This window comes from Phyllostomus discolor, chromosome 2, assembly GCF_004126475.2.
Source record: "Phyllostomus discolor isolate MPI-MPIP mPhyDis1 chromosome 2, mPhyDis1.pri.v3, whole genome shotgun sequence".
NCBI lineage: Eukaryota > Metazoa > Chordata > Mammalia > Chiroptera > Phyllostomidae > Phyllostomus > Phyllostomus discolor.
In genome coordinates, this window is record NC_040904.2 from 168,073,578 (window position 1) to 168,100,101 (window position 26,524).

Consider the following 26,524-nt stretch of genomic DNA (forward strand, 5'->3'; position numbering starts at 1 on the left):
CTAATAACACAGGAGACAGAGAGGATCCTTTGGGTAAGTCAGCCCCTTATGGTACAGAAGCTGCCAGGTAGTTACCCTAGCCCCGCCCAGCTCAGAGGACCCGGGTTCCTTTGCTGACCCTGACATAGGCTTCAGAATCTACCCCATGCTAAGTGAATGGCCTCTCAAAGCCTCCAGGAGCTGGAGACAACCAGGAGTCTAGGCCCACTGGGCCACAGTCAGCCTAGTGTCTAGGTTAGCAGCCATAGCAGCGCCATCCTGCTGCCAGGGCAGCCACAGCCCTCACTGCCACCTCTGGGTTCCAGCCCCTGACATCCCATTGAGGCCTTTCCCAGTGCCCTGCCTTCTGCTGCCTCCAGTGGTGGACAGGAGTGGGGTGAGGAGGTGCCCCTGCCCAGGTGACAGACAGGGGGACATTACTGGATTGCTCAGCTTCAGGCCCCACTAGGGGGGGAAGAGATGTGTGACAGATGTAGGACAAGGTCTCGGTGGCAGAGGACATAGGAGACAGACAGCACTGGGTGAGAGTGGGAAAGGAAGGGTGATGAGCACAGGAAAGGTTAGTCACACCAGTGACACCCCGGGAGCCACAGGCCTGACCTTCCTTGTAGAGGGAAAGTCCGGATGCGTGACTCAGCCTCTCTGCTTGTTGGAGAGACAGTAGGATGATCCATTTCTCCCCACCCCGAGCACCAGATTTTTGGAAGCCACAGTCAATGGGTGGGGTGGTCCGTTTCTTCCCAGTTCAGCAGAAATGTGGCTCTCTGCACAATGTTTTTTGGGGTGGAGCATTTGGAACTGAGAGCAGCCTTCCCGCCTCTACAGCACCTTTCTGGGCCCTGCAAGTCTTCTCGTTTTCCAGACCCTAAACTCACCGACTACTGTGCTGAGAACAGCCATAGTTCTAATAATGAGAGCTATATCATATACAACGCAGTGTGCCAGGAGCCGTGCTGAGTGCGACCCAGAGATCTTGGTCTCCACAATAGCCCCATGACTGAGGTGCTGTCATGTCTCAGGGATGGGTTTGGGGGGAAGCTGGACAGTGGCTGGGTAACTGAGGCTATGGTAAGCTGGCCATGTTGGTTGTGAGGTAAGCATGGGATATGATGCCAAGGATCTTGAGGGTGTCAGAGCTGGTGGGACTGGAGACTGGGTACAGATCTTCACACAGCACAGGAAGAGTCTGAGTGATTCAGAGATCACATCGGTCCCAGAAGAACGATGAGGAAAAGAAGGCTGGCTGGGGTGAACTTGGGTCCAGGTGGACTTGGGCTGGGGGATGCTTAGCCTGGGTAGAACCCCCAGGAATCTGGGCTTGGGGATGGCTTGGGAAAAAGAAGCAGCTCTCTCTTGCTTTTCTGAGGCCATTGGGGTTTTTGAGGGGGCAGGGAGGGGATTCCATTTACCCATCGCCTGCTTCAGGAATAGCAGAGTTCGGGTCTCCCCAGAGGAGGGCTGGACCCACCCTCCCTGTATTCTGGTGCTCCGCCTTCGGACTGCTGCATTTTCTATTCCTTGGTCTCCACGTCACTGGACATAGAGCCTCCCTGGCTGATTAACTTTTGCCTGGAGCAGATACCCCAGTAAAGTGCCCTCATCCTAGTATCCCAAGAAAGCAACCCAGAGGAGAGAGAAAGTCCCAGTACTTCCCTCTAAAATATTCACTGTCTTGAGTCCTCATCTATTTCTTCAGGTCTTGGAGGCCAGAGCAGGGAGCTGGACTAGTTGGGTAGGAGTGAGGGTAACCCTCGCCTGCCTCTGTGTTTCCCTGTATTGCTTGTAAGGAGGGAGTCCATGCTGAGTGGTTCTGCTGCAGTCTGCAGCAGGGCCTCCTCCATGGCCTCCCACGGCTCTCCTGCTCTGAAGAGTGACATTTCCCCTCCTCCAGGGCCCATTTCTCTCCCACCCGACTCTGTCCCCCTGGAAGCTGCTCAGGCTGACAATGAGAGTTCTTGGGATTTGGCCAGGCTGGAGGTGGAGAATCACTTTTCCTCATTGTCAGGCTTTGGGCAAGTCACTTCCCCTCTGATGGCCTCGGCTTCTTCAGCTGTAAAACCAGAGATACTGGGCTGCAGCTTGCGAATGAGTTAGTTCCCTGTGCTTCACTGGCCACTGTCATTACCCACACTTTCCAGCAGTGACAGGGCATGGCCTGCCTGTTACCTGGAGAGAAGTAATCAGCCCAGAAATCTTGTTGACAAAGCTGAGGGCAGTTTCCACTGGAAAAAAGCAGCTTGCAGGAATAACTGTTGTAGATAAGAAATGGAAATACATCAAAGTAAGCTATGTATCTCCTGCCCCATGGTCTGTGGCCTTGTGCATTTCTGCCTCCGGCCACCGCTCCCAAGAAAGAGTCCTGGTGAAAGGCCATTAGAGGGGGAGTTTGTAGCCTGGTTTCTACGAGTGAGCTGTAACCCCTGACACTGTATGGGGTGTCAGTCGTGACCTTTATCATGTTCTCTAAGGTAGCATCTATTCCCCCGCCAATTAATTAAGAAGCGCCTCCAGGACTAAACTCCTTCGTGAAACTTCTGGGTCATCACCCACTTCCTTTCCCATCAGCCAGTCGTTGAATAGCTCGGTACACCCTGTGCGTGTTCTTAGAGCTGCAGTGCTGGCGCCAGCCTCCCCTGGAGCAAGGGAGCCAGAGAGGGAGGAGGCAGGCAGGCTCGGCAGGGCTCCCGCAGCTGCTCCCGCTCCTCCAGGGTCCTCTGCTTGGGCCGAAAACTGTTCTCTCCAGGTGGAAGGCCACGGAAGCAGATGCTGTCTGCATTCAGCCCTTACTTACTGTCCTGTGGGAGTCAGGACCATACCCGGCCAGTTTACAAGGTCAAAATCAAATTAAATGCAGCCCAGGCTAGCTTCCCCTGCTTCTCCCCTGCAACCTCACCCACATCGTAAAAATTCTACATTTTTCTATTTTTTGTGACAACCTTCCAGCAGATGAGGAATGGGCCCCCTTTTCTAATTTTCACCATGGCACCACACGGTGGCCCTGCGGACTGCTCCTCCAGAGACGCCGTGGGACTGGCCCACCAGGCTCGTCTCGGGCTCATCTTAGATGGCTGCAGAGAGCTGTTCTAAACATAGAGCCATCTCAAGAGAGCGGATTGTCATGGGAGATATTCTCTATCAGGAAAAATGTTTGAGCACAGGCTAGAAAACTGGCTGGAATATTATGGAGGGATCTGAGATGGTTAGACTGGGTAGTGTTAAGTTTCTAGTTTTTAGATGTTCTGATGTGACTGGCATCTGTTTGGTTTTACTTTGGACATTGTAGTCTATAGAAAATAATCTTCAACCATTATCGCCCATACTTAAAATGTGTTTATGGAGCCTTGACTGGTGAGGCTCAGTGGGCTGGGCATCATCCCACAAACAGAAAGGTTGCAGGTTCGACTCCCAGTCAGGGCACATGCCTGGGTTGTGGGCCAAGTCTCAGCTGGGGGCCCGCAAGATGCAACCAATCCACATTTCTCTCACATACGGATGTTTCTGTCTCTCTCTTTCTTCCCGCTTCCCCTCTCTGTAAAAATAAATAACGCTTAAAAAAATACGTCCATGGGGAAGCAATGGGGGCAAGAAATGGTTTGGATAGGTTCTGTTTACACAGAACACTTCCTCTCCCCTTGCCCTCATATTCTTTCTATTCCCCTTCAGCTTCTTCTTCTGCTGAGACTGTTCTGGAAAAAGAACGCGGGTATATGTTAAGAATAGTGGAGAAGGAAGAGAGGGCATCACCCTGGCTGGCCATGATATTACTGTGCCTAAGTTACATTAGCATGAAGAGATGGCAAATAAAAAATAAGGAGGGTCACACAGTGTGCGGCCCTCTGCGGGCAGAGCTGAGAGGCTGGTGAGAGGAGACACGGCAGGGTCAGGGTGCGCACACACACGTGCAGTTGTGGCTGGCGTGCCACGGGCCTGTCTGCTTTGCAGAAAGCCGCATGGGAGGCTGACTCTGTGTGTATCAACTTTAGGAAGCAGAAGAATTGTCTCCCCTTCTTCTGGGAAATCACTTAGCTTTCCATTTCTTTCTAGAAAGAGGGAGAGCTTTGAGTCAAGGTCGACAATTGGGAAGCCCAGTTTCGATCAGTCCGGTCCTAGCCCCGCTGAGCAAGGCCCCCTCTCTTGGGCTTCCATTCTCCATGGGTTCAGTGGGGGCCACTGCACTCATGCCCTTCTGCTCCTTAGCATCTGAGGGTGAGTGGGCCTCACTTACACTCACACGTAGGTTGGGACTCACCTGGTTACTAAAGGAAGGGGGTCAGGGAGAAAGCTTGGTGAGGGACTCTCACTTCCTGGATGGTCTTAAGGCCCCATCATGATGGGGATTCTGGCCTTGGAGTTAGTTGCACACTTTCAGAGCTGAAAAAGCCCTCAGAAGTTAGAGCTCTTCTCTACCATTTGTCCTCCCAGAGTCACAGCGACAGCACCCCCAGGACGCTGAGGCGGGCCCAGTGGATGTGGTGGAGTTAACCGAGGCTGGCCGCACTTGGGTCCTTGTCTCGCCAGGGCTCTGCCCAGGACGGCCTGCAGCCGCTGCCCCACAAGGCTGCCTGGTGAGACTCTGTAGGGGATGCCCATTTACTGCTGGAAGATGGGGTGTGTGATGTGTGAGCTGATAGGCAGACGTGTAGGAGAGGCAGTGGTTTTGGCTTGTATAACTGGAAGGAAACCTGTTATCTCTTCATTTCTTGCTAAGGTGAGGTCAGGCCTGGGGTCAGGTTCAGGCAGGGTTTTGATGACGGGTGCAGACCCCGGAGGAATGGAAGCCCGGGGCTTTCTGCAGGGCAGAGCTCTGCTTCTCAGTGGCTCTGTGTGGGGCTTTGGGTATTTCTAAAACAGAGGCAGGACGAGGCTGCTTTGGGGACAGCCCCAGCAAAAGCAGTGGGTTGTCCCGTGTACTCAGAACATGAATTGGGGGTGAGGGTTATGACGTGATGAAGGGGGCTGGTATTAAATGGTGTTTTTCCACTTGACCTCTTTTGTGTCCTGTGTCTTTGCCCCACTTTCCATGCTGTAGGCCACAACTCAGATCGTCTGACAACGACCATCCAGTAGTGCACAGTAGTGCATGGGGAGGGGAGGCTGGTGTGCGGAATGGTCTTTTCCCAGATAACAGGGGTTGGCTGGCAGAATGGGGTCCTGGCTGAGGCCAGCCATGCCCTGGTTTCTGGAGCCTTGGGAGGAAAAGATGCTTTTCCCTCAGGGCCTGGGGATTATTCTCTCCATCGCTCCCTGACTCAGGGGAAGTGAAAGGAGTCCAGGACTTAGGGTTGGGCAGATGACAGGTATTGGGAAAGGCAGCAGAGCAGAGAGACTCAGGGCTCGGCTGCCCGGGGTCCAATCTGAGCTCCAGAGACAATTAAGTTCTCTGTGCTTTAGTTTCCTACCCCTAACATAGGGGTCATAACAGTCCCCACCTGCAAGGTCGTTGTGAGGATTAAGTGAGAGTGTAGGTGAAGAACTCGTAGCAAGGCCGGGCGCAGAGCGGTAGTGTCTGATGGTTATCACTGGGGTGGGAGGAGTCAGCAGGAGGCGAGGGACACACCTGGGCACGGCAACTGCCCTGTCCTCATTTAGCCCCTGGCACCACCACTTGCTCGGCCATGGAAGCCTCGGTAAGTCAAGTCACTCAAAGTGCCCTGGACTCTGGTGTTGCCATCTGTGAAAGGGGGCTGCTGCTCAGCTTGAAGGAAATTAGGAGGCTTATATGAGGTCACATGTGTGAGTTTAGCAGGCTGGTACCCAGTAGGGACCCCACGAACTTCATTTTTTAAGCTCAAGGGTGGTGGTCTACCTGGATCTCATGTCTGACTTCTGAAAATCTTAGAGGCAGAGGACAGGAACGCAGTGGTCCTTCCTGTTCCCACTTGGCTCTCACCTCAGCCTCTGGGAGCCAGCAAGGAGTCTGGGAGGTTGATAAGGCCAACGGGTAGAATCCAGAAGGGTGTGGTCAGCTGGGGCCTTGGGCAGTAGAAGTAGAAAGTGCAAAGGAGAACTTTGCTTGGGGGTAAGTGACAACATACCTGTCCCCAGCAGGTATGCCTCCTCCCACCCAAGGTCCTTGGGAGTGGGCCAGCCCAGCTCAGGTTACCTCAGCTCGATCCATAGGCATTTTCCTTGGACGTCCTGTGCAGGCTGGCAGTGCCCAGGAGGGTGGTAAGTGGGCTCAGTGGGCTAGCAGCCCTGGAGCTGGGCGCAGGTCTTAGACTGGGGCTAGTAGGGCCATCGGAAAGCAGAGAAACCAAAGCTGGGGCTCCTGACCTTACCATCTGGGGTTTGACTTAAAGGTCTCTGTCTGCCAGGTTGCAGGGTCCTGTGCGTGCGGATCTCTGTATCTCCCCAGCCAACTCCTGCTGGCACCAGCGAAGGGAGGACGTGTGTGTGTGTGTGTGTGTGTCTACGGGTGGATCAGCAGGGCTGGGTGCGGGTGGAAGTGGGGGGTGGGGGTGAAGTTCTGCCAGCTCCACCTTGGTGACCTATCATGCTACTCAAACCCAGACTCCGGGCAGCAGAGTCACCTTCAGCCCTCACCGAGGCCGGGGGTGTTGAGAGTGTCTGGGGAAGAGCTAAAAGTGGCAGAAAACATCCTGTTTGAAAGTGCGTAGCTGTATTTAACCCTCGCAGCACTGTTCCGCCTACGCTGGGTCTCCATGCACAGGAGTTCCCGACACCTGTCTTTGAAGCCGTCCAGGCCCTGGGCCAAACCCCAGTATGCACTGTTCCCAGCTCCCCGAGGCTCCTCTTCGTCCTGCATGGGGTGTGTGTCTCCTTCCTGCCCTCAGCAGTGGGCGGGGTCCCTCCCCACCACCACCGTGGTTCTGCTTCTCCGAGCACCCCTCACATCTGGGGTGGGGGCTGTGGGGACAGGAGTGACCCCTCAGGAAGAAGTCCTCCTCCCTCCTGACACCCTCGCCATGAAGGGAGAGCCTCTGGTAGGGTGGCTATTGCCACTGCCCTCGCTGCTCCTTGCTACTCCCTGCCTCACAGGAGGGCCTTTCCTGGCTGCTGCCTGGTCCACACCCCCACACCCCTGCCAGCCGCGCCTGCCCTTGACAAGTCATTTCTGTCAAGTTTCAGTCCCTGATCTGGGAACTAATGTCCCTGGAAGGATCCTCTGTCACCTGCCTGTCGGGCTCCTTAGAGGACTGGCTGTGAGGTTAGGCTCACCTGTAGATAAAATGTTTCTCTTTTTTCCCTTCAGAGTCCTTTTGGTCGGAAGTGTCTGCGAGACCTCACAGAAGGGCACCCCTGGGCTCAGCTTACCTGCACGCCTGCTCCTTCAGGTGGGTGTTTCCTCATCGGCCACAACCTCCCTGGTTTTCCATTTTGCAGCAGCAGGGCTGGGCCGTGGGAAGCTGGTGGGCAGGGGAAGGAAGAGGACACCACCCTGAGCTTTGCACATGCAGGGTGGTCCTGCGTCAGCAGAATCAGAAATAGCCCGCTGCTGAGACCCAGAGTCCTGCGGGAGTGGCAGTGGGGCTCAGAGGTGCTCAGAGCTGGGGAGCTCACCTGAAAATGCTCCTCTTCACAGTAAGCCTCTGGCCGCCTGAACCAGCCCTCTCTCTTGCCTGACCCAGGGCCTGGGCCCCCACCCCCAGCCAGGAGCCTCCCTAACAACAAGGCGCTACCTCTCCCTCCTGTGCCCTAAGGAGCCCAGGAGATGCTGACATTTCTTACACGGGTTCAACTGATGTCCCCCCACCCCCACATTCGGTTTCTCTTTTTCCACCAGATGTTTGGGCTCCCAGATGATGCAGACTCTGTGGCAATGTCACGCTAACTGGGAGTTGCAACACCTCAGCTGACCTGGGGTTAAGCCACAGGCATCCTAGACAGTTTCTCCTATTGCCCCACAGTGCCACGGGGCCTCTGGGATCCCCGCCCACAGGGCAGATGAGCACGACGCTCTGGCAGCCCAGGGAGTCAGCCTAGACTTGGGGCGGGTTATAGGGGCGCTGCCGTAGACCCTCAGCCACTTTGTCTGTCGTTTTTAATGGTTTTAACTTTGTGAAGTGTTTTATATATACGCACAGGCATATGAAACATAAAATAGTGTTTTAATACTAAGATACCATATACCTACCACTCAAAAAATAAAATGTAGCCACTACATAATGCCTCTACATGCCCTTTCCCATCTTACCCCCTGAAAGGTTTCTGTTAATCATTGCATTGTCCTTTTTCTAAAGTCCTCTCTCTCTCTCTCCCCCCTTATATATACAACAATATAGTTTAACAAGTGTCAGTCTAGCTGTGATAGGGAAGGGTAACAGTGTCACTGTTATTACATTAAAGCTCCCAGGAGAAGAAGAGTTAAGGAGAAAGTCAGGGGACCTGTGACGTCTGTCTGTGATCAGGGGCCCCTCTACCCCTTTGGGAATGACAGTGTCATATACTTATCTGTCCTACTTCCTGCCTGCGGCTTGAAGCTCTTTGTGGAATTTTTAAAAAATTAAGTATTTGTTTTGTGTGTTTTATAATCACAGTTGCTAGAGTTTGGACTTCTCGGGGCCTCATCCGTAAAGAGAGTGCTAGTGGCCCTTCTCTCACGGGGTGACGTGAGAACGGAATGAAATACGGCTCCCGGGGGCTTCCGTGTGCCAAACCCTGGCTCGGGGGTCAGGTGCCTGGTCTTAGAAAAGAAGCTCAGAGCCTCCAAGCTCCTCCCACCCCCGACCCCCACCCCCCCCAAGTCTCTCTCTTTCACCCACCCCCCGGGGTGGGTGGACATGGTGCCATGGGCAGGAGGGAGCGGGGAGCTTATCCCGCCACCACTGGCCTCCTCTCTTGTTTTCCTTCTGGCCCAAGGGACCCTGCCCTTGGCAGGCCCAGGGGCCACTTACACCTGAAATGACCCTGGCGAGGACTCTGATGAAACTGGGAGGTGGCAGGGTCTGCAGCCTCCTTAGGGAGGCCCGAGGCACCCCAGAAGCAGCCCCGAGCGCAACGGCGTTCAGGGTCAGGGGCAGCAGGTGAAGCCGAGGCCCAATTTGCTTAATGGAAGCGTTAGGTCGGCTGCTGTCTGAGCAGGACTTCTCAGAGCTATTACATTCTGTTCCCTCTGTCTCTTTCCCCTTTCCTCAAGTACGAAATCCATCGCTAGATGATAATGCTTATTTATAAAAGCCATCTCTGAAAACAAAATCAGTTAATTGTGTATGACTCACACTGCTCAGAAGGACATTTGAAAGAATGCGTTAATTTTATTCTGGAGGGGAAAAAAAGAGGGGAAGGTTTGATTGCCTTGGGACAGCGCAGCAGGGGCCCGTGGGTCCCCAGTGGGACGGCTGTGAGGAGCTGGCACAGGAATGGCCAGGGCTCTGATGTGGGCATGTAAGTCCTTCATTCCCTCACCCTCAAGGACAGAGGGACTGAGGGGTTCTCTCCGCACTGAGGTCTCGGGCCCTTGGTAGTCTGCCTTTTTCTCTTGGAGCGGGGCCCAGGGCAGCATAGACTCTCGGACCTGCTGCTGATGCCAGTGGTGCACATGTGTTCATCCTTTCCTGCACCCCTTAAAGTAAAACCCCGTTGTTCAGAAGAGGACAGTGGGGCATGGAGAGGCTGATCCCTTCACCCGGAGTAGCCCGGAGTAGCCCCGTTAGTACGCGGCAGAGGCAGCCCTGGAAGCCAGGCAGTCTGAATCCAGGCCACGCCATGGGCAGCGTCACCAGTGCCCGGCAGATCCACTCCAGACGTGGGAGAGGGAGCCCTGCTTCTGCTCAGCAGGGCAAGAGGGGGTACGGAGAGTCACGTCATGAGGGCACCAGAGAAATCCTGCTGGGGCCTGGGCCCCAGGGAACTGCCCAGTTTCACCGAGCTCCCTGGAGATGGGGGGAGGGGATGCAAAGGATGCCCGCTGGCCCTGGCCCTGACTCCGGCTCCTGCCTGCTGTTCTTGCAGGGATGGAGGCGATGGCGGCCAGCACTTCCCTGCCTGACCCTGGGGACTTTGACCGGAATGTGCCTCGAATCTGCGGGGTGTGTGGAGACCGAGCCACGGGCTTCCACTTCAACGCTATGACCTGTGAAGGCTGCAAAGGCTTCTTCAGGTGAGTCCTCCCCAAGGGCAAGAAGGAGGAGAGGAGGCAAGCTTCCTGTAAAGGGCACCCTGAGTTTTCCATGTCTCCTTCCTCACCGTGCCCACGGAGCATGCCAGTTCCCTCAGGGGAAGCTTCTTCCACCCCTCTCCTCACTACATCTGCATCCTCTGACCCCTCAGACAGTGCTTTCTCGAGGTCACTAGGTAAGTCCCCACCTTTCCACTATACCTTGACCCACAACCCCTGCACTAACCCTCCTGTCTATTCTTCCAGAGTGACGTTCCTCCCCAGGTGACATGGGCAGCTTCCTAACCCTTGGGGACGCCCAAGACCTTTACCTTAGCACTTGCCCTCCCATCCAAATCAAGCTGTTTTTTAGAAGGAGGACAACTGCACCCCTGGTCAGACCTCCATGCTTGGTCCATGCCCCTGTCCTCCCTTACCACTGGCTTGCTTGGTCCAGGTCAGAAAGCCAACCCCAGAAGGCACAGGCAGTGTCAGCAGTGCACTGGCATCCCGTCTGGTCAGTGCCGGTTTCTCTACCAGCAGTCCCTTCTCTTCCTCTGTCAGGCCGGCATTGCCACTGCAAACAGTTTGGGGACAGTACTGGAAAGGCAGAATGAAGGAGGTTCCCATTCAAAGCCAGGAAGGGAGGGTGGGAAGGTGATGAATTACAGCATGGGACTGGGAGCCGTGAGGAATTAGCGTTGGGTGTGTATTGGAGGGAGAGAAACCAGGAAGAAGGCACCTGGAAAAGAGCTATACATCAGTCTTGACTGTAAGCAAAGGGAAGGACAGGGCGGTGGCCATCAAGAGCAGAAAGAGCAAACCGAGGCCAGAACAAGGACAGGGAGGTCAGCCTGGCTCCCTGAACTGAAGTGCTCTTCGCTTTGAGGCCAGAGTGAATCAGAGGCCTCAGGACCTCTACGGTGCTCCCCTCTGGCTCAGGGGCTCCCGGGCTCACCTGCCTTCTATCCCGGGAATCAGCAGGCCTGGAGTTTCATTACCTTGAGCAATCGCTGGGCAGCGGGGTTTCTGTGGGTGCTAATTGCCTGTTTGGCCTGGCACGGGTTGCCCGCTTGGCTTCCCGGCAGCCTGCTTACCAGCTTGGGGAACCAGACCAGCAGCATCGCTGGCTCCGGTCTGTTGCCACGTCTCTTGTTCCTCTGGCCCGAAGCCTGCACTTCCTACAGGGTGAGCCTTCTAGAACCCAGGCCGTGTGTTCTGGGTGCCCCGTGGACCCTCTCCTGCGAGGGCCTGGGAATGGGGGGCTTGCTTATGATGGCTAGTGGAGGAGTCTGGGAGCACACATCAGGGCCTGCTTCCTCCCGGGAAACCGGTCAGAAATGTGTGGGCTCTACAGGGGGCTATGCCACTTATCAGTTGTGTGTCCTTTCTCAAATCTCTTGACTTCTCTCTGTTTGTTACCTCAGCCAGCCACACGGTACATTAATATCTAGTCCCTCTACTATATAGTTAACCTGAGGATTAACAAGGTTGTATATAAAAGTGCTCTGAAAAGCATAAAGTACAATATATGTATATTATTTTTTATTTTTATTAATTTATTTTTAGAGAGAGGGGAAGAGAGGGAGAAAGGGTGAGAGAAACATTGATGTGTAAGAGAAACATCGTGTGGCTGCCTCTCACACCCTCCCCAGCGGGGGACCTGGCCCACAACCCAGGCATGTGCCCTGACTGAGAATTGAATGAGCACCCTCTCGGTTTACAGGTCTGTGCTCAGTCCACTGAATCACGCCAGCCAGGGCAAGTACACTATTTTTGAGTGTGAGGGGCCAACACTGATGTTCTTAGTAGAACCCTGCCCTGTTTATTATAAAATAAACAAAAGTTTCTCCAGCTACCCATTAAAAGTTTTTTGGTTTACTTCACACCTTCCCTCCTCAGACTTCAGTGAGCAACTATGTTTCAGACGTTGGGCTGGGAGTCGGCAATATGAAGGCCTGCGGGTTGCCTCTCACCAATCTGCAACCCAAAGGTCTCCAGCAGCTCTTGGGGCTGTTTAATTAATCTATGGAGCCCATCCCTGAATCCCCTCTCTTCCCAGGCCACCCATGCTGGGTTCAGCTCAGGAGGATGGGGCCCTTAGGTGGTTGCTGGCTGGATTATGACAAGTAGGAGGTCAGTTTCTCACTAGCATGGCTCGAATCTCTGTGTGCCTGTGCTTGCTGCCCTCAGACACACATGCAGGCTCTGAATTTCCGAGACGAGGCTGTGTTAGGCATCTGGGTGGAGGGAAGACAGGTTCTTTCATGCCCAGAGCCAAGTGCAGGAGATGGCAAAATGGACAGGGATGACACCTGGCATAGCCATGTCACCACAGACCACCAGTGTGGCTGTGTCGCCCGTGGACAGTTATGCTACCATAATCCACCCTTAGCCCCTTTCTATGAGACCCCTTAGAGTCTGTTGCTGGCTGATGGCCAAAACCCCCACCTGCAGGTCCTGGCATTCTGGGCAGTGTGATGCTTTTGTCTTGTTGCCCTGTCCTCGGTCAGCCTGTATCTGTGCTGTCCCTGCCTTGGTGACTGAGCCCGGCTACACTTTCTGAAGGGCCGACATCTCTGTCGCAGTTCAGTTTGAATTTTGTTTGATGACCACACACACACGGGGTCGATCCTCATTATTTGTGGATTCTGTATTTGCCAGTTTGCCCACCTGCTAAAATTTACTTGTAATCCTTAAATCGATACTTGCAGCAGTTTTGTGGTCGTTTGTGGGCATGCGCAAAGAGGTGAAAACGAGTCTCCCAATGTAGCCATTCCCAGCCTTCGGTTTCAGCTCTGGTGCTGTGTGTTCTTTTTGTAGTCTACTTAGTGACAAGTTTTTTGCATTTTTGTACTTTTTGCTGGTGATTTCATTGTTTCAGATAGCCCCCAAGCATGGCGTAAAGTGCTATTCCTAAGTGCAAGAAAGTCGTGATGTGCTTCATGGGGAAAATGCATGTGTAAGACAAGCATGGTTCAACCATGAGTTCAATATCAACAAATTGACTATATATATGTATATATGCATATGTGTATTAAATAAGGTGTATTTAAATAAAATACACATACAAAACAAGGTTATATATTGGTCGACTGTTAAAAATATTGTGATTAGAGGCTCCTGGGAACCTAACCCTGTGTTTCCCCTGGGAGCAAGGGTTCAGCACTCACTAATTCAGCGTTGGAGTTGACATTATAGAATCTGACTGCCATGCATCACAGGGAATGGACTGTATTTACATAATTTATCTTTTTCTCTTTCCCTCTCCCCCTACATCTCTTCCTTTGCTTCATTCAGATTCTGTTTGGTATCCTTTCACCTTAGTCTAGTTCAGACAGTCGTCCGAGAAGCCCCCTGGCACTTCCATCTGTGAAGCCTGCCCCAGTGTCGGTGGTGGGTGCCGTCTGTGTGTCATGCACTGCAGCCTTGGGACACAAGGATTCGTGCAACCAAGTCCTTTCTCTCAAGGAGTTTGCTCAACCCTGTCAAACACCCAAGGAAAAGCATCACTTTCCTGTTGGGTCACCGGCTGTTTCCTGAGCCCTGGGGACCAGTAATGCTGTTTGGCCATTTTGTGTTTGATTAACTTCTAAGACATCAAACTAAACTGCTCTGGGAGCTGGCTGCGGTCCTTCCCGCAGGTCCAAAGCCCGTAACTGAAGCTCCTGGGGGAAATGCAGGGTTCGCTTCCTGTGAGCCTCTGATTGATTTTCATCAGTCGGTCAATATATAACCTTCTTCTGTGTGTGTGTTTGCTGTTTAAAGACACCTTATTTAATGTATAATGTTGATTGACATAGTGTTGAACTCATGTCTGAACAAAGCTTCTCTAGCAATATGAGGCACATCACAGCTTTCTCACACTTGGGGGCCCTTCAGTCATCCCGGCAGGTCCAAGACTCACCATCAAAGCAAAGTGTGATTATGAAGGCCGGACAGTTCTATTGCTGTGTGGTTGGGAATTGGAGAGGATCGTGAGCCAGTCCTCCTGCAAGCTAATTCATGCTGCTCCTTTGGAATCCATGGGCATCTTCAGAGAAAGATGATACTTCTAGTGCATGGGCAGGCTCGTGGATGGCTGTGTGTTAGCAACCAGAGCATGAGTGAGGGCCAGAGGGGGGAGGCATGTAAGTCTAGTAGAAAGCACATTATGTAGTGGGTGATCTGTGGTTGTGGGTAAATCTCTGGTCATGAATGGCTTTGTTCAAGCTCTAATATGAAGGAAAAGGTATAAAAGACAGAGAAGAAAATCAGAGGGCCCCCTTGATGAAGAAAATGAAGGTAATGGTGAAGTTTAAGAGGGGGTCCTGGAAGGCCAGACTGAGAAACAGACCACTGTTTGCCTCTCCATCTTGGATTCACCCTCCCCTTCACCCTGACCTTCATTGACGTCGCCTTAATCTGCATCCCGTGGAGCTGTGGGCTGCAGAGTGCCAAGCCAACAAAGGCGGTGTGGAGAAATGCCTTCTTGACTGCTAGTCCCGAGGTTCTCAGGGACCTTGTTAATTATGGGTCTTGTGGAGTTCAGGGGCCAAAGGCCTTTGAGGATCCAGGAACACGGAATGTTCTGGCTTTCAGGAAGCTTGCCCAACTGATCGTTGTACAAACTGTGATGTGAAGGGAAGCAGAGAAATGGGGCAGATGTCCACTGACTTAAAATTCAATGTGCTTAGCAGGCAATAGAGTAAATAAAAAGAGTGGTGGGGAAGATTGGCCACACAGGCCGGTCTACAGACACAAGTGAATGAGTCGCCAAGAAGTCAGTGTTGCTGGAGAGAACTTTGTCCGGGTCCTCGAGGTGCTGGCCTGCCCCCACAGCCGCTCAAGGGCATGAGTGGAAGGGAAGGAGGAAGGTTGTCTATGGATGGGCTGAGAGTAATGTCGGGAGCTGGGGCAGAGAGGGCCAGGATATTTGGGGCCGGAAGATCACTGGAGTTGTCCAGAAAGACAGCTGGGCGGGTACGGTAAAGACCTCACCTTTCTTTCTGGCCAGTGTTCCATTTCCTCGGGAACTCAGCACTCTCATCCACGGGCACGCATCCCCTCTGTGCTACGGCACTGTAGGGCCAGTGGAGAGGACGGCACACGTTGCCCACACTTACAAGCCACACGTCTCTGGTATGCCTATACCCTGGTGGCTTGTTAGTCTGGACGAATCCCTTAAACAACCTCTTCTTCATGCTCGTGGGCGGAGGAGGGCATATTTTTTATTGCTGCTCTCTCTGGGACTGAGATCTGGTAGCTTTGTGATAAGGACCATATTATTAAGGATACCAGAAGCTTTGGAATCAAACAGATCTTGACTCTAATCCCAGCTGTCACACGCATTAGCTGTGTGACATGAAGCAAATTATGTCACTGTGCTTTTTCTTATCACCTGGAAAACAGGAGGAATACCTGCTCTGGAATGGTGTTGAGAGCCTTAGAGACACTGTCTGAAGGACTGGCATGAAAAGCTCTCAGTAAACTGCAGTTATTATTATTGTCCTTTTTTAATGTCTTAGTTTCTAAAAATAGATAACCCTTTCCTCTCCTCTGTCGTGGACCCTGGAATACCCGTGACTGTAGTGTGTCGTCAGGGGTCTCTGAGAGAAGGTCCCTGAGCAGAGGTTAAAAATGAGGTGTGAAGAAGGAAGGGCTGGGCCAGAGGGCTCCGAGTGACCTTTATTGCAGTCAGAGGCTTGCAGGAACCAGCTCATGCTCAGAGAAACTGGACAGTGGTCGCTGTAACCCGCATGAGGGTTATGGATCCAGACGTCAGGAGCAACAACATGCTTTGAGCCCCGATGCCCGCAGAGCCCTGCACGAGGTCCCCAGAGGGCAGGTGTGAGACCGGGGTCAGCCCTGGGCTCTCAGGCTCCCACCGGGATGGTTAGTGCTGTCTCCTCCAGCCACCATCAGCACCCGCCCCGCCGCCTCTTCCCGCCGGCTTCTCTCCCTTCCCTTTACTGACCTTCATTGACTTTGTGCCCAGTCCCACTTCCTTTACAGCAGAATCCTTACCACAACCCACCGTGAAAGGTTGCTTTCCTTTCGCAGATGTGGGAACTGAAGCACAGGGAGATTAAGTAACGCCCAAGGTTGTGTATTAGGATTTAAATCCAAACAGATCAATCTATCAAAGCTTGTATTTCCTTTTAAATCATTACACACTTATAGTGGGTGATAGATTTTTTTATGTGTAAATAACCCATGTATATGATTTTTCTTAAAAAAGGTGCAAGCAAGTGTCGCAGGTTCGATTCCCAGTCAGGGTACATGCCTGGGTTGCAGGCCATGACCCCCAGCAACCGCACATTAATGTTTCTCTCTCTCTCTTTTTCTCCCTCCCTTCCCTCTCTAAAAATAAATAAATAAAATCTTAAAAAAAAAGATGCAAGCAGTTCACAAGGACATATGAGTGACAAGTAAGTCTCCCCCTTACCCAGTTCTCAGGCCCCCCTCTCCTCCCCCAGGAGCTGCACTGTTGCCAGCTCACTGTGTTTGCTTTCAGACTGTTTATGGGAAAGGGTGGGGGGGCGGCTGGGGAGGGAAGTATATTCTACTGGTCTTGCTCTCATCTAGGAAAGGATGCTTCTTCAAGCCTGTTCCCACTACAGTGTTCTTCCTATGTCCTGTCCACAGCCATCTCCTCTGCAAGGCTGTGCTCTGCTGCTGATGGGTGTCTAGCCTCCATCCGTGGCTCCCCTGACGGCACCATGGTACCCACCCTTGTGCCCGTGTCTTTGGGCCTAGGGGCTAGATTTCTGGAAATGGATTTACTGTGTTAATGACCCTGTGCATTTTGCATGTTGGTAGATACGGCCAAATTTCCCTGCAAAAAAGGAGGCCTGTGCTCTTTGCCACATTGTTAACTAACACCTTCCTTTATAGTTGCTTTTTTTTTAATAGAAAAAATTTTTTTAAAGATTTTATTTATTTATTTTTAGAGAGGGAAGGGAGGGAGATAGAGAGAAACATCAATGTGCGGTTGCTGGGGGCCGTGGCCTGCAACCCAGGCATGTACCCTGACTGGGAATTGAACCTGCAACACTTTGGTTCGCAGCCTGAGCTCAATCCACTGAGCTACACCAGCCAGGGCCTATAGTTGCTTTTTTAAACTCACCGCCGAGAACCCATTGATGCTGCCACATATAAATGGCCCATGTAGGTTCCACCGAGCAGACCACACGGGTCTTTCATATAAGGAGCTCCATTGCTCAGGGTCCTGTATCCGGACCACACTCTGAGGCTTCTGCAACACTCAGGCAGCAGCGGAGACAAAGCCCGGAGCTGGTACTTGGCCCCAGGCTTGGGTGTGTCTCTGTTGGCAGGGTCACCTACTGGCAAAGGAGCCTGCTGTCCCAGGCCTGAGACTCTTTTGGCCCCAGGCACTTTATGTTTTTGTGAACTGCTTGTCTCTCCTGTTTTGATGAACTGGTCTCTGGCACGAGATTTGGTCAATGTCCTCTCTCACCCCTGACTTTCTAGAAACTGAATCTATATTTAGCCTTGTTGCAGTGTCCCTACCCCCTTCCTGAGCAGAGGTATAATTGCCAACCATCCAGAGGATGACAGGGTCCAGGCTCAGGGCAGCAAAGGCAATGGGCTTCCATGGAAACCTGAGGCTCTGGTTTCTCAAAACCAAACCAGCTCACAGGCAATTAGCATTGGGAAGAAGGCAGGATGGGGTGTGGCTCATCAGGACAAAGCACAGAGCCAGGGCTGGCCAGTCTGGCCACCCTGACTCCTCATGGGCAGAAGCTAGATGACAGCCACGTGTGTGGAGGTGCTCTAAGGAGGCAGGAGAAGAAGGAAGAGCTAGGCCACGGAGCCCATGGAACCTGTGTCCCAGCAAACAGCCATGCTGGGACAGACACACCTGAGAAGCAGCTCTGGGATCTGGGCTCCAGAAAGGACCTGGATCTGCCTGTTGGAGCTGGTGAGGGAGCCCTCCATCCCCCAGACATGAGCCACACTCCAGAGCCTGACGATGTTCTATATGATGTGTGAGCTCCATCTTCCCCACTAGGATTCCAGGGCCTTTCCTCTGTAGCTATATTTAGCTTGGGAAGAGCTGCTTACTATAAAATCTTTACTTTAAAATTCTTTTTTTTATAGGGTGCTTTTTTTAGGTTTTATTTATTTATTTTTAGAAAGAGAAGGGAGGGAGAAAGAGAGAAAGAGAAACATCAGTGTGCAGTTGCTGGGGACCATGGCCTGCAACCCAGGCATGTGCCCTGACTGGGAATCAAACCTGTGATGCTTTGGTTCGCAGCCCGTGCTCAATCCACTGAGCTATATGCCAACCAGGGCTAAAATTGTTTTAAGAAGATTTTATTTATTTATTTTTAGAAAGAGGGGAAGGGAAGGAGAAAGAGAGGGAGAGAAACATCAATGTGTGGTTGCCTCTCACACACCCCCTACTGGGGACCCAACCTGCAACCCAGACATGTGTCTTGACTGGAAATTGAACCAGCAACTTTTCGGTTTGCAGAGTGGCACTCAGTCCACTGAGCCACACCAGCCAGGGCTGTATTTTTTTTTCAAATAATAATAATTTAGAGCTTCATAAGCTTATTGGCTGCATTCTGCATTGTCCATATAATGTGGAGACCCACTGCAAGGGTGGTGGGCTTTGGGAGAAGGTGTGGCAGAGGGTGAAAAGCACAGGTGGCATTTTTGCCACAGGTCTGGGCTCTACTGTGAGATAGTGTGCCTGGCCAGAGGTGGTTAACAGTTCCCTTTTCCTCCTCCCTACCTCAATTTTTCCCTACCTTTCCTCTTCAAGTCCTGCTCCTCCTCCTCCTTCTTCTTCGTCTCTCCTTTCTCCTCCTCTTCCTCCTCTTTTTTTTCTCAATACTCCTAAACTTCATGCCACTATAAAGCTGGAAGCAAGAACACTACTTTTTTCACAGAGCTAGGGCTGGGGAGAGGCTTTGGCTCATGTGTCTGGAGGTGGCCTATGTGTGATCTCTTGGGGCCCATGGCCTTGGAGAATGAAGGGGAAGAGCTCTGAGCCAGACAAGACAGTGGGTGGGAGGACAGAGCAGCCCCTCAGCTCCCGGGGAACATGCCTGGTTGTAAAAAAGAGAGGGAGGGAGGGAGAGAGAGAGAGATGAAAGCTTGCTCTGAATTAGAAACTTCTGGTCTTTGAGTAGGTTTTGAGAATTATGGGCCTTCTGGGGCCTGAACATTTTGTGGTAACAGGTAGAGCCTCAAAAACCACAGAGTGGAAAAGAGTCAAGTGGGGACCAATCTCATGTCCTGGAGTGGAGAGCCGTGCCCTGCAGTGATGACAGCGATATATTTGGGGTGTCCCTGATAGTGCCCGAAGTACTTTCCCACTCTCCTGTCATTCTGGAAAGCTGCAGTGGAAGTGTGGAGGCTCGAGGGATCGGGCTTCTTGTTTCCGTAACCGGGGGGGGGGGGGGGGGGGGGGGGCGGGTGCGGGCAGAGACCTGGGATACGGTCTCTCCTGGGTGGTCACCGCGGGGCAGGGCACAGCCTCTGACGGACTTGCTCGGGGCTACACTACCCCCAATAGCCTCGGCCACTCCACCTCCCTGTAGAGCCTGGTCTGCTGGTTGGTCCCTAGCATAATGAGGGTTGTGACAGGAGGGGACAGGGACCAAGGTCCAAAAACCAACAGCAGTCACTTCCTGGACCACTGGGCTGTCCTTCACCTTGAACTGTGCTCAAGGGCCAGCTCCCTGGGCTGTTTGCCTATGGGCTCAGCTTCAGTGAGCTCACCGAGTTTCTGGGATAAAACAGTGCCTTCAGTCCAAGGAGCTAAGAGCAGAGCCTCGCATCCCTAAGGCTTCCAACTTGGGGGCCTTTACTTCTTGCTGAATCACCTCACTGCTAAGCTTATTGATGTCAGTGGTCCTTTCCATAAAACGAGGGGGTACACTAATGGTTTCTTGGGTCCCTGAAGGATCTTAGAGTCCAACCACCTGTGACTGCCGGCAGAGCTGATCCTCTGGTCTCTTCCCCCATATCACAAGGGCCCTGTCGGTTTGGTCCCCAGGTGTCCATGTCAGCTGATAAGCGTGTTTGTCCTGACCCCCGTGTCTGTCCTCGTGAATGTGAACAGTGAGTCATTTTCCACCAAGAAACAAGTGTGTGACATCTGGAGAGGGTGATGTCACCAGCTCACCTCCAGGAGGGGGTAAAGGTCAGGCCTGAGCATTTGTGTCTAAGGCTTGGGCATCTGCACAGCTCCTGGAAAGACGCTGCCATTCGGGGAGAAAACGATTCTGCCATCATCTTTCCCTGGCGAAACCTTGTTGCCAAGAGTGGGCGTCCCCGTGCCAGGGCTGGGGAGAGAGAGAAGAGCCTCTAAGACACAGATGATGGGAAGGCTCCAGGGAGGCGGCCCTTATGCAGCCTGTCAATGTCCCACACTGTGTGCTTGATGCAGGAGAGGAAGCAGAATTAGGAAAATGAGCTTACACACACAGACACACTTTTACAATGGATGCCCAGTGATTCCTAACTCAGAACCTTTGCGAGTTTTCTGTTCTTATGGAACCCTTGCTCCCTCTGCCTTTGGGGAAGCCAAGGCCAGACCTTAGGGTTCCCGCCTGCCCATCTGGCCTCTTCTCCTTCTGGGTGGCCTATCTTGATGTCTACAGCTGTGGCTGGGCCTTTTCTCCCTTCTCTCTGCACCTGTGCCCACGTCTGTCCCTGGACCGGGGATGTCCTGGTCATAGATCTCTGGGCTCCAGAAAGTTGAGGCTGAGACCAGCATCCTTGCTTTTCATAATGGCTCCTTAAAAGCAGTGAGGGTTACTTTGCAGATTTCAGTATTTTAAAAATTTTCTGCTAGGCCAATTCACTTGTATATTTCCTGTGTAATTAACATGCGGGATATAGAGTGCCATAGAAGTACATAAAAGCAGTGCTGGGGGCAGGCAGGCGATGAAGGAGGAGGACGGAACGGGTGGCACATGCCCCGTGGGGGGCAGGTATCACTGACAGTGCCCCGGGCCTGGGCTGGGCCCCAGCCTTCTGTGGGAGAAGTGTAGATCTGGAAGCCTTGTGGCCAGGTCCCCACAGTCACAGCAGCCAGGACTAAGGAGCAGGAATTTGGGTGACCCAACGGAGGGCATGTCCTCTCTTGGCAGGCGCAGCATGAAGCGAAAGGCATTGTTCACCTGTCCTTTCAACGGGGACTGCCGCATCACCAAGGACAACCGCCGCCACTGTCAGGCCTGTCGGCTCAAGCGCTGCGTGGACATCGGCATGATGAAGGAGTGTGAGTGTCCAGGGGCCAGGGCAGGGGGTTGGGGCAGGACTGGGGACAGGGGAGGCTCTGGCTACCGTTTATGCAGGTTTGGCCAGAGAGGTGTGGCCGCCCTTCCTCCAGCTGCTGGCATAAGGGCCAGCTGCCTTGGCAGGGTGGCTGGGACTCCAGGATCAAAGGCTCCAGGGGGTCCTGAGAGCCTCTGTGGGATCGGTGTATGGGTCTTGGAGGCCAGGGGAGAGCCCCTCTGGTGTGAGGCCAGTGAGAGGGAGAGGCTGGGAACTGCCTGTGTGAGCCCCAGGGTTAGTCTTCCTCCAAGGGGGCATCACTGTGCTCACAGTTCCCTGGACCTGAGGGGAAAGCGCATGGCTCAACGACCCCAGGGCGCTTTGGCTTTTGGGGGAGAGGCTGCTGTGGTTGGGGAGGGGAAGAGCAATGGGGAGAAGAAATGCTCAGGACCTGGCTGGCACCTGGGCTCTTCCACACCAGCCTTCTAGCCCCGCTGGCCCCAGGAGAAAATCTGAGGGCTGCTGCCCAAGGCACACTGGGTGGGAAGGTTCTGTGAAGGGAAGCAGCAGACTCTCGGATGACCTTCTAGATCCAAACAGAGAAAGAAGAGCAATCCTTTAGGACTTCTTGTCCAGCTCCAGGGCTGGGAGAGAGGACCTGTGGGGCAGTTTCGCCTGTTCTGACCCCTGGACTTTGCATCTGAGACCTAATATCAGTTACTTGGTAACCAGAGTAGCCATTGAATTTAGTAGGTCCTGGGAGGGGCTAGCCAGGCCCTCTGGGGGCTCAAGGCAAGGACACTGGGCTGGCCCAGGCAAGGGTGCCCTCTGTACCTTTAGCCCCAAATTTGCCCCTTGCTCACTCCTGTCTGCAATCTGCACCCTGACCTCTACCCCCCAGCCCTGGGACAGGGCCCAGGCCCTGCTAAGCTGTAGGCATGCTCAGATGCAGGCACCCGTGAAAGCTGTTCTGACTATGGGCTGTTTTATCGGGGGGGGGGGGGGCAGGCGGAGCAGGAAGTGGTATAAGGAAGATGTATCTAGAACAAGAGGAAAAGTCATGGATAGGGCTGAGGGGATGGGACATCTCTTCCTTGATGGGGGGAAAAACATCTCTGTTGTTGGGAAACAGAGGCAGAGTGGTGGCCCTCAAGTGGGGCCCCCTCCTAAGACCTTGACAGGGTCCCCTCCGGTAGGTCTCAGCCCCTCACTCCTGATCTCAGCTCCCCAGCCGACACCAGCAGCCCTGGAAGAAGTTTCCAGGCCGGGTTCCTCCTCGCCCCCACGGGAACACGCAGGCCCGGACTTGCTCATCGCTCTGTGCCCCGTCCCCTGCCCCGCCCGACTCCTGTGTTTATCCTGGAGCAGTGGAGGCTCGAGGCCTGGGTGCCTCCTGGGGCTTCTCACACATCGGCTCAGCGCGGCTGCTCTGCGTGAGACGCCAGGCTGGGCACAGAGCAGAGGCTGCGCCCACAGCCCCTGCCCCCACGATGCACAGCCTGCAGGGGGCAGGGAGCCAGATTCTAAGGCTCCAGCCTGTCAATAATGGCACAGGGTGACACTGCTGGGAGTTGGTCAGCCTCTGCGGCAGGAGTGCCGGTCAGGGCCAGCCTCACGGATATCCCAGAGGTCCCTCTCCTGAGTCTCAGGAGGAAGGAGATGTTCTATTAACCAGCAACTGGAAACACACTTGGAAACCATCTGAGACCCAGAAAGGAAAGTGTCAGGACTGGAGTCAGAAAGCAAATTGAGACTAGAATCTAACTCTGTGTCCCTAGATCCCTCCTGGGCCCCTGGAGAGCGCTGCATCCTCGGTGATGAGCAGGCCCCAGGACCGCCACATGGTGGGGGGCCAGCCATCCAGAAGTGGATGTCCACCCTCAACCCCCAATCGGCTTTGTGCCCCGGCCACCCCAGCTCTAGCCTCGGTCATCCCCAATGAAACCCCGTGTCCCCTTCTGCTGTCTGCCTGGCGCGGCCCCGTGCCCACCCCTCTCCAGATGCCAGAGCAGGGGGTGACGCCCAGTGCGGCATGGGCCCCAGGGCTCCACTGAGAATGGAGACCCCGGTCCAGCACTAAGCTCTTAGTCCACTGCCCTGAAGGGAAGGTCTTCCAGGGACAGGTGTGGTTCCCTCCTCGGGTCAGCCCACTTTCGGGATGCCTGTCCACACGCCGAGGCCTGGAGCTCCCAGCTCATATCCTGGAGGTGGCTGCTCCTTTGTGATCACCAGGGCTGGCTGTTGTCCCCAAAGCCTAGCCTTCTGGAGACAACTCGGCGTCAGCATCTGTAAAGCACAGGACACCTTAGAGCCGTCTGTGAAGGGAGATGCAGACCCAGGCCCCTTCTGGTGGGGCCGTGGAGGTGGCCCTCCCCTGGGGGGCACTGAGAAGGCGAAGGGGATGAGCCTGGGAACAAAGGTTTGTTGCCCACCTACTGAGCGCCAGATATGTGCCAGGCACGCGTGTTTTCTTGTTAAATGCTTACAACAATTCCTAAATATGTTAATATTTTTTAAGATCCAATAGATGAGTAAACTCAAAAGAATTAAAATAACACGCCTCTAAGACAGGAAGACGACGGTGTCGGCATTCTCACCCAGGTGTGTCTTCGGCCGACCCGGGCCCAGGGACTCCAGCCCAGCACAGCCCCACGGGGCCTGCAGTGCGCCCGAGCTCCCCACTGTGTGTCTCCGGGCACTGCCTTCGGCCCTGTCGGACCAGCTGAAGAAAAGTGTGTCCCACCAAAGCCTCCCTTTCTCTCTCTTCAAGTCCTAGTTGGCTTCATGTTTTTGGAGCTCCCCAAATCTCATTGCTGAGTCCTTGCTTCTTGTGGGCCAGTCTCTCACAGAATGGCTTATTATGCTCACTTGTTTAGCATTTCTACAGTTGTCCATCTTTTCTACCCCAAATTAGCACAGAACCTGGCACACAGTAGGTGCTCAGTAAACATGTGCCGAGTGACTGAATGTTAGCTCCCCATTTGCTTCTTTGTATCAACTACATCTTCTACTGGCCTGTGCACCGGGAAGGCCCCCTGGACCTGATGCCATCTGTGCCACAGATCTGGGAAACCTGTATGTCTGCTTCCCTGATGTTGTCCTTAGGCCACCAGCGACAGTTTGAAATGTTTTTACTGTAAGTTGTTTGTGCTTTCAGACCTTGCCTCCCTAACTCTATTCTCTTGCATGCAAATAGCTTGCCCAAAGCCACTTTCTCACTCAGCAAGGAACTTAGAAGGAATGGGAAAAGCTACTGGGAAGCCACATGTGGGTTTCGCAAAGTCCACGTAGGGCAGATTTCCGAATAACAAGGCAGTAGGAACCAGCTCTCGCTTATGTCATTTAGCCCACGGCAACATTGTTTTCGTTACATGCATTTTGCTTAAAGGCATAGAACCTACCGACGACATTAGGTGAGGACTTAACTGTGCATAGCGCATGCACTGTAGTTTTGGGAGCGCCATCAGATGCGGTTTCAGAATCTGGTTGTTCTCATTCTAGGTCAGTGGTTTTTAACTGTAAAGCACATGTCTTCCTACGTGGCAGTAGTGGCATTTTTAGTAGAAATTCACTGAGAAAATGACAGTCTCCTATGAAATGAATAACCCCTTTGAACAAATGACGTATTTCGTAAATCACAACAGCCTCTGCATATGTGAGAGACTTAGGACTTCTCAGCCCCCAGACAGCATGGCCTGGGGGCGGCCCCAGCACCAGGGGCCCTGTTTGGACCAGCCAACCCCAGCACGTCTTCCTCTGGTACTGCACACGGGACTGGGGTCCCTATTTGACAAGAGTGATCCAGAGGAATGGTGTCACAAGGTTAACATTAAATCTTTTTAAATTATGTCCTTTCAAAGGAAGTCATTTACAAACTTTGCTACTTTCTTTAACTCTTCACACTCTTCAGATGGATTGGAACATGATGTGTGTTCAGTGCTGAGGACCGAGGTCCTACTGAGCCATCATAGCGGATCCTGATCGGGGGCAGTGCGGGGTCACGGTTATAACCATGGACTCTATCTAGAACCACCCTGGCCTGGCCTGAGCACCAGCTCCACCCTTGTTAGCTTGGTGACTTTGAGCAAGTTGCATAGCCTCTGGGCCTCAGTTTCCTCATCTGCAAAATGGGGATAATAACACCTGCCTTAAGTGGTTCTTATGAGGACTAAATAGATGTGAGTTCATAAAGAAGAATCGTTTGGAGTTGTGCCCAGTACATAAAAACCTTTATGTATGTTATCCATTTTTATTAACACCTTTTTATTACATAAAACTTGATCATCAGAATTTCTAGCTCCCAAGAGAATGGGAGTAACTCTTCAGGGGGAGAAGGCGCACTTCCGGGGCAGGCAGCAGGAGGAAGAGACAGCACCTAACTAACAGAGAGAGGGAGGCCGAGAGCCATGCGAAGTAGCGCAGGAACCCAAAGGCACAGCAGGCTGAGTTACGGAGCGCGAGCGAGCAGCCCTTTACAACTCTGAGGCCACAGCCTTGTTCCTGCGAAGTCCAGTAATTGTTCTGGATGGTGCCTCTGAATCCCCAAGAAAAGGTTACGTGATGTCACAGGTGTGCTGTGCCATCACAGGATGTGTACAGGATGTGTACCCTGTACACAAGGTATCCTGTGTACAGAATGTTTCGGTAACAATTATTTAAATAAAAAAGTAGGTTGGCTCAGCTGTCCAGTGGACGGGCATTTCGTGGGAGCTACTCCCGACACTGCAGGGTGCATGCAGTCCTGGTGCACACCCCTTACTGTCCTTTCCTGAGCCTGGACAATGACTAGCACACAGGGGGTGCCATCAATGTGATGTGTGAGAGTCCAATATATCAGACTACTGAGCAAGTACCACATCCAGGAAGCTCCACTGGGCTAGCGTTTGCGGGGGAAACAGGACTTACAACACGTGGCTCCTTCCCCTAAAGTAGCCTATATTCCTAGTGAAGGGGAACTTAAACTCCTTAGGCTCTCTCTCTACGGGCATTTATTGGAAACTTTACTAATAATAAATATTCTAGAGTGGAAGGCAATTGGGTGCCAATGTATGTAGGAAAAGCTGGACATAGTACAGAATTAAGAAAGGAGAGCTCAGTGCATATCCAGGCAATATCCAAGAAAGCCTTCGTGGTAAGAGAGAGCCAGCTGTGAGCTGGGCACTGAAGAACAGATAGAACTTGCACAGCTACTGGAGAGAGAAGACCCCACTGGCCAGACATCCCGCAGAA

At 53.0% G+C, this 26,524-nt stretch overlaps 1 protein-coding gene across 1 annotated transcript in view; it reads left to right on the forward strand.

The window, feature by feature from the left end:
• Positions 1–26,524, forward strand: part of VDR (vitamin D receptor) — a 54,704-nt gene that overhangs the window by 13,451 nt on the left and 14,729 nt on the right. Inside the window, exons 2-4 of the mRNA XM_028532613.2 lie at positions 7,214–7,295; positions 9,913–10,060; positions 21,169–21,299. Of these exons, the coding sequence (XP_028388414.1) occupies positions 9,915–10,060; positions 21,169–21,299 (277 nt within the window). The 5' untranslated portion in view covers positions 7,214–7,295; positions 9,913–9,914. The remainder of the gene's footprint in view (positions 1–7,213; positions 7,296–9,912; positions 10,061–21,168; positions 21,300–26,524) is intronic.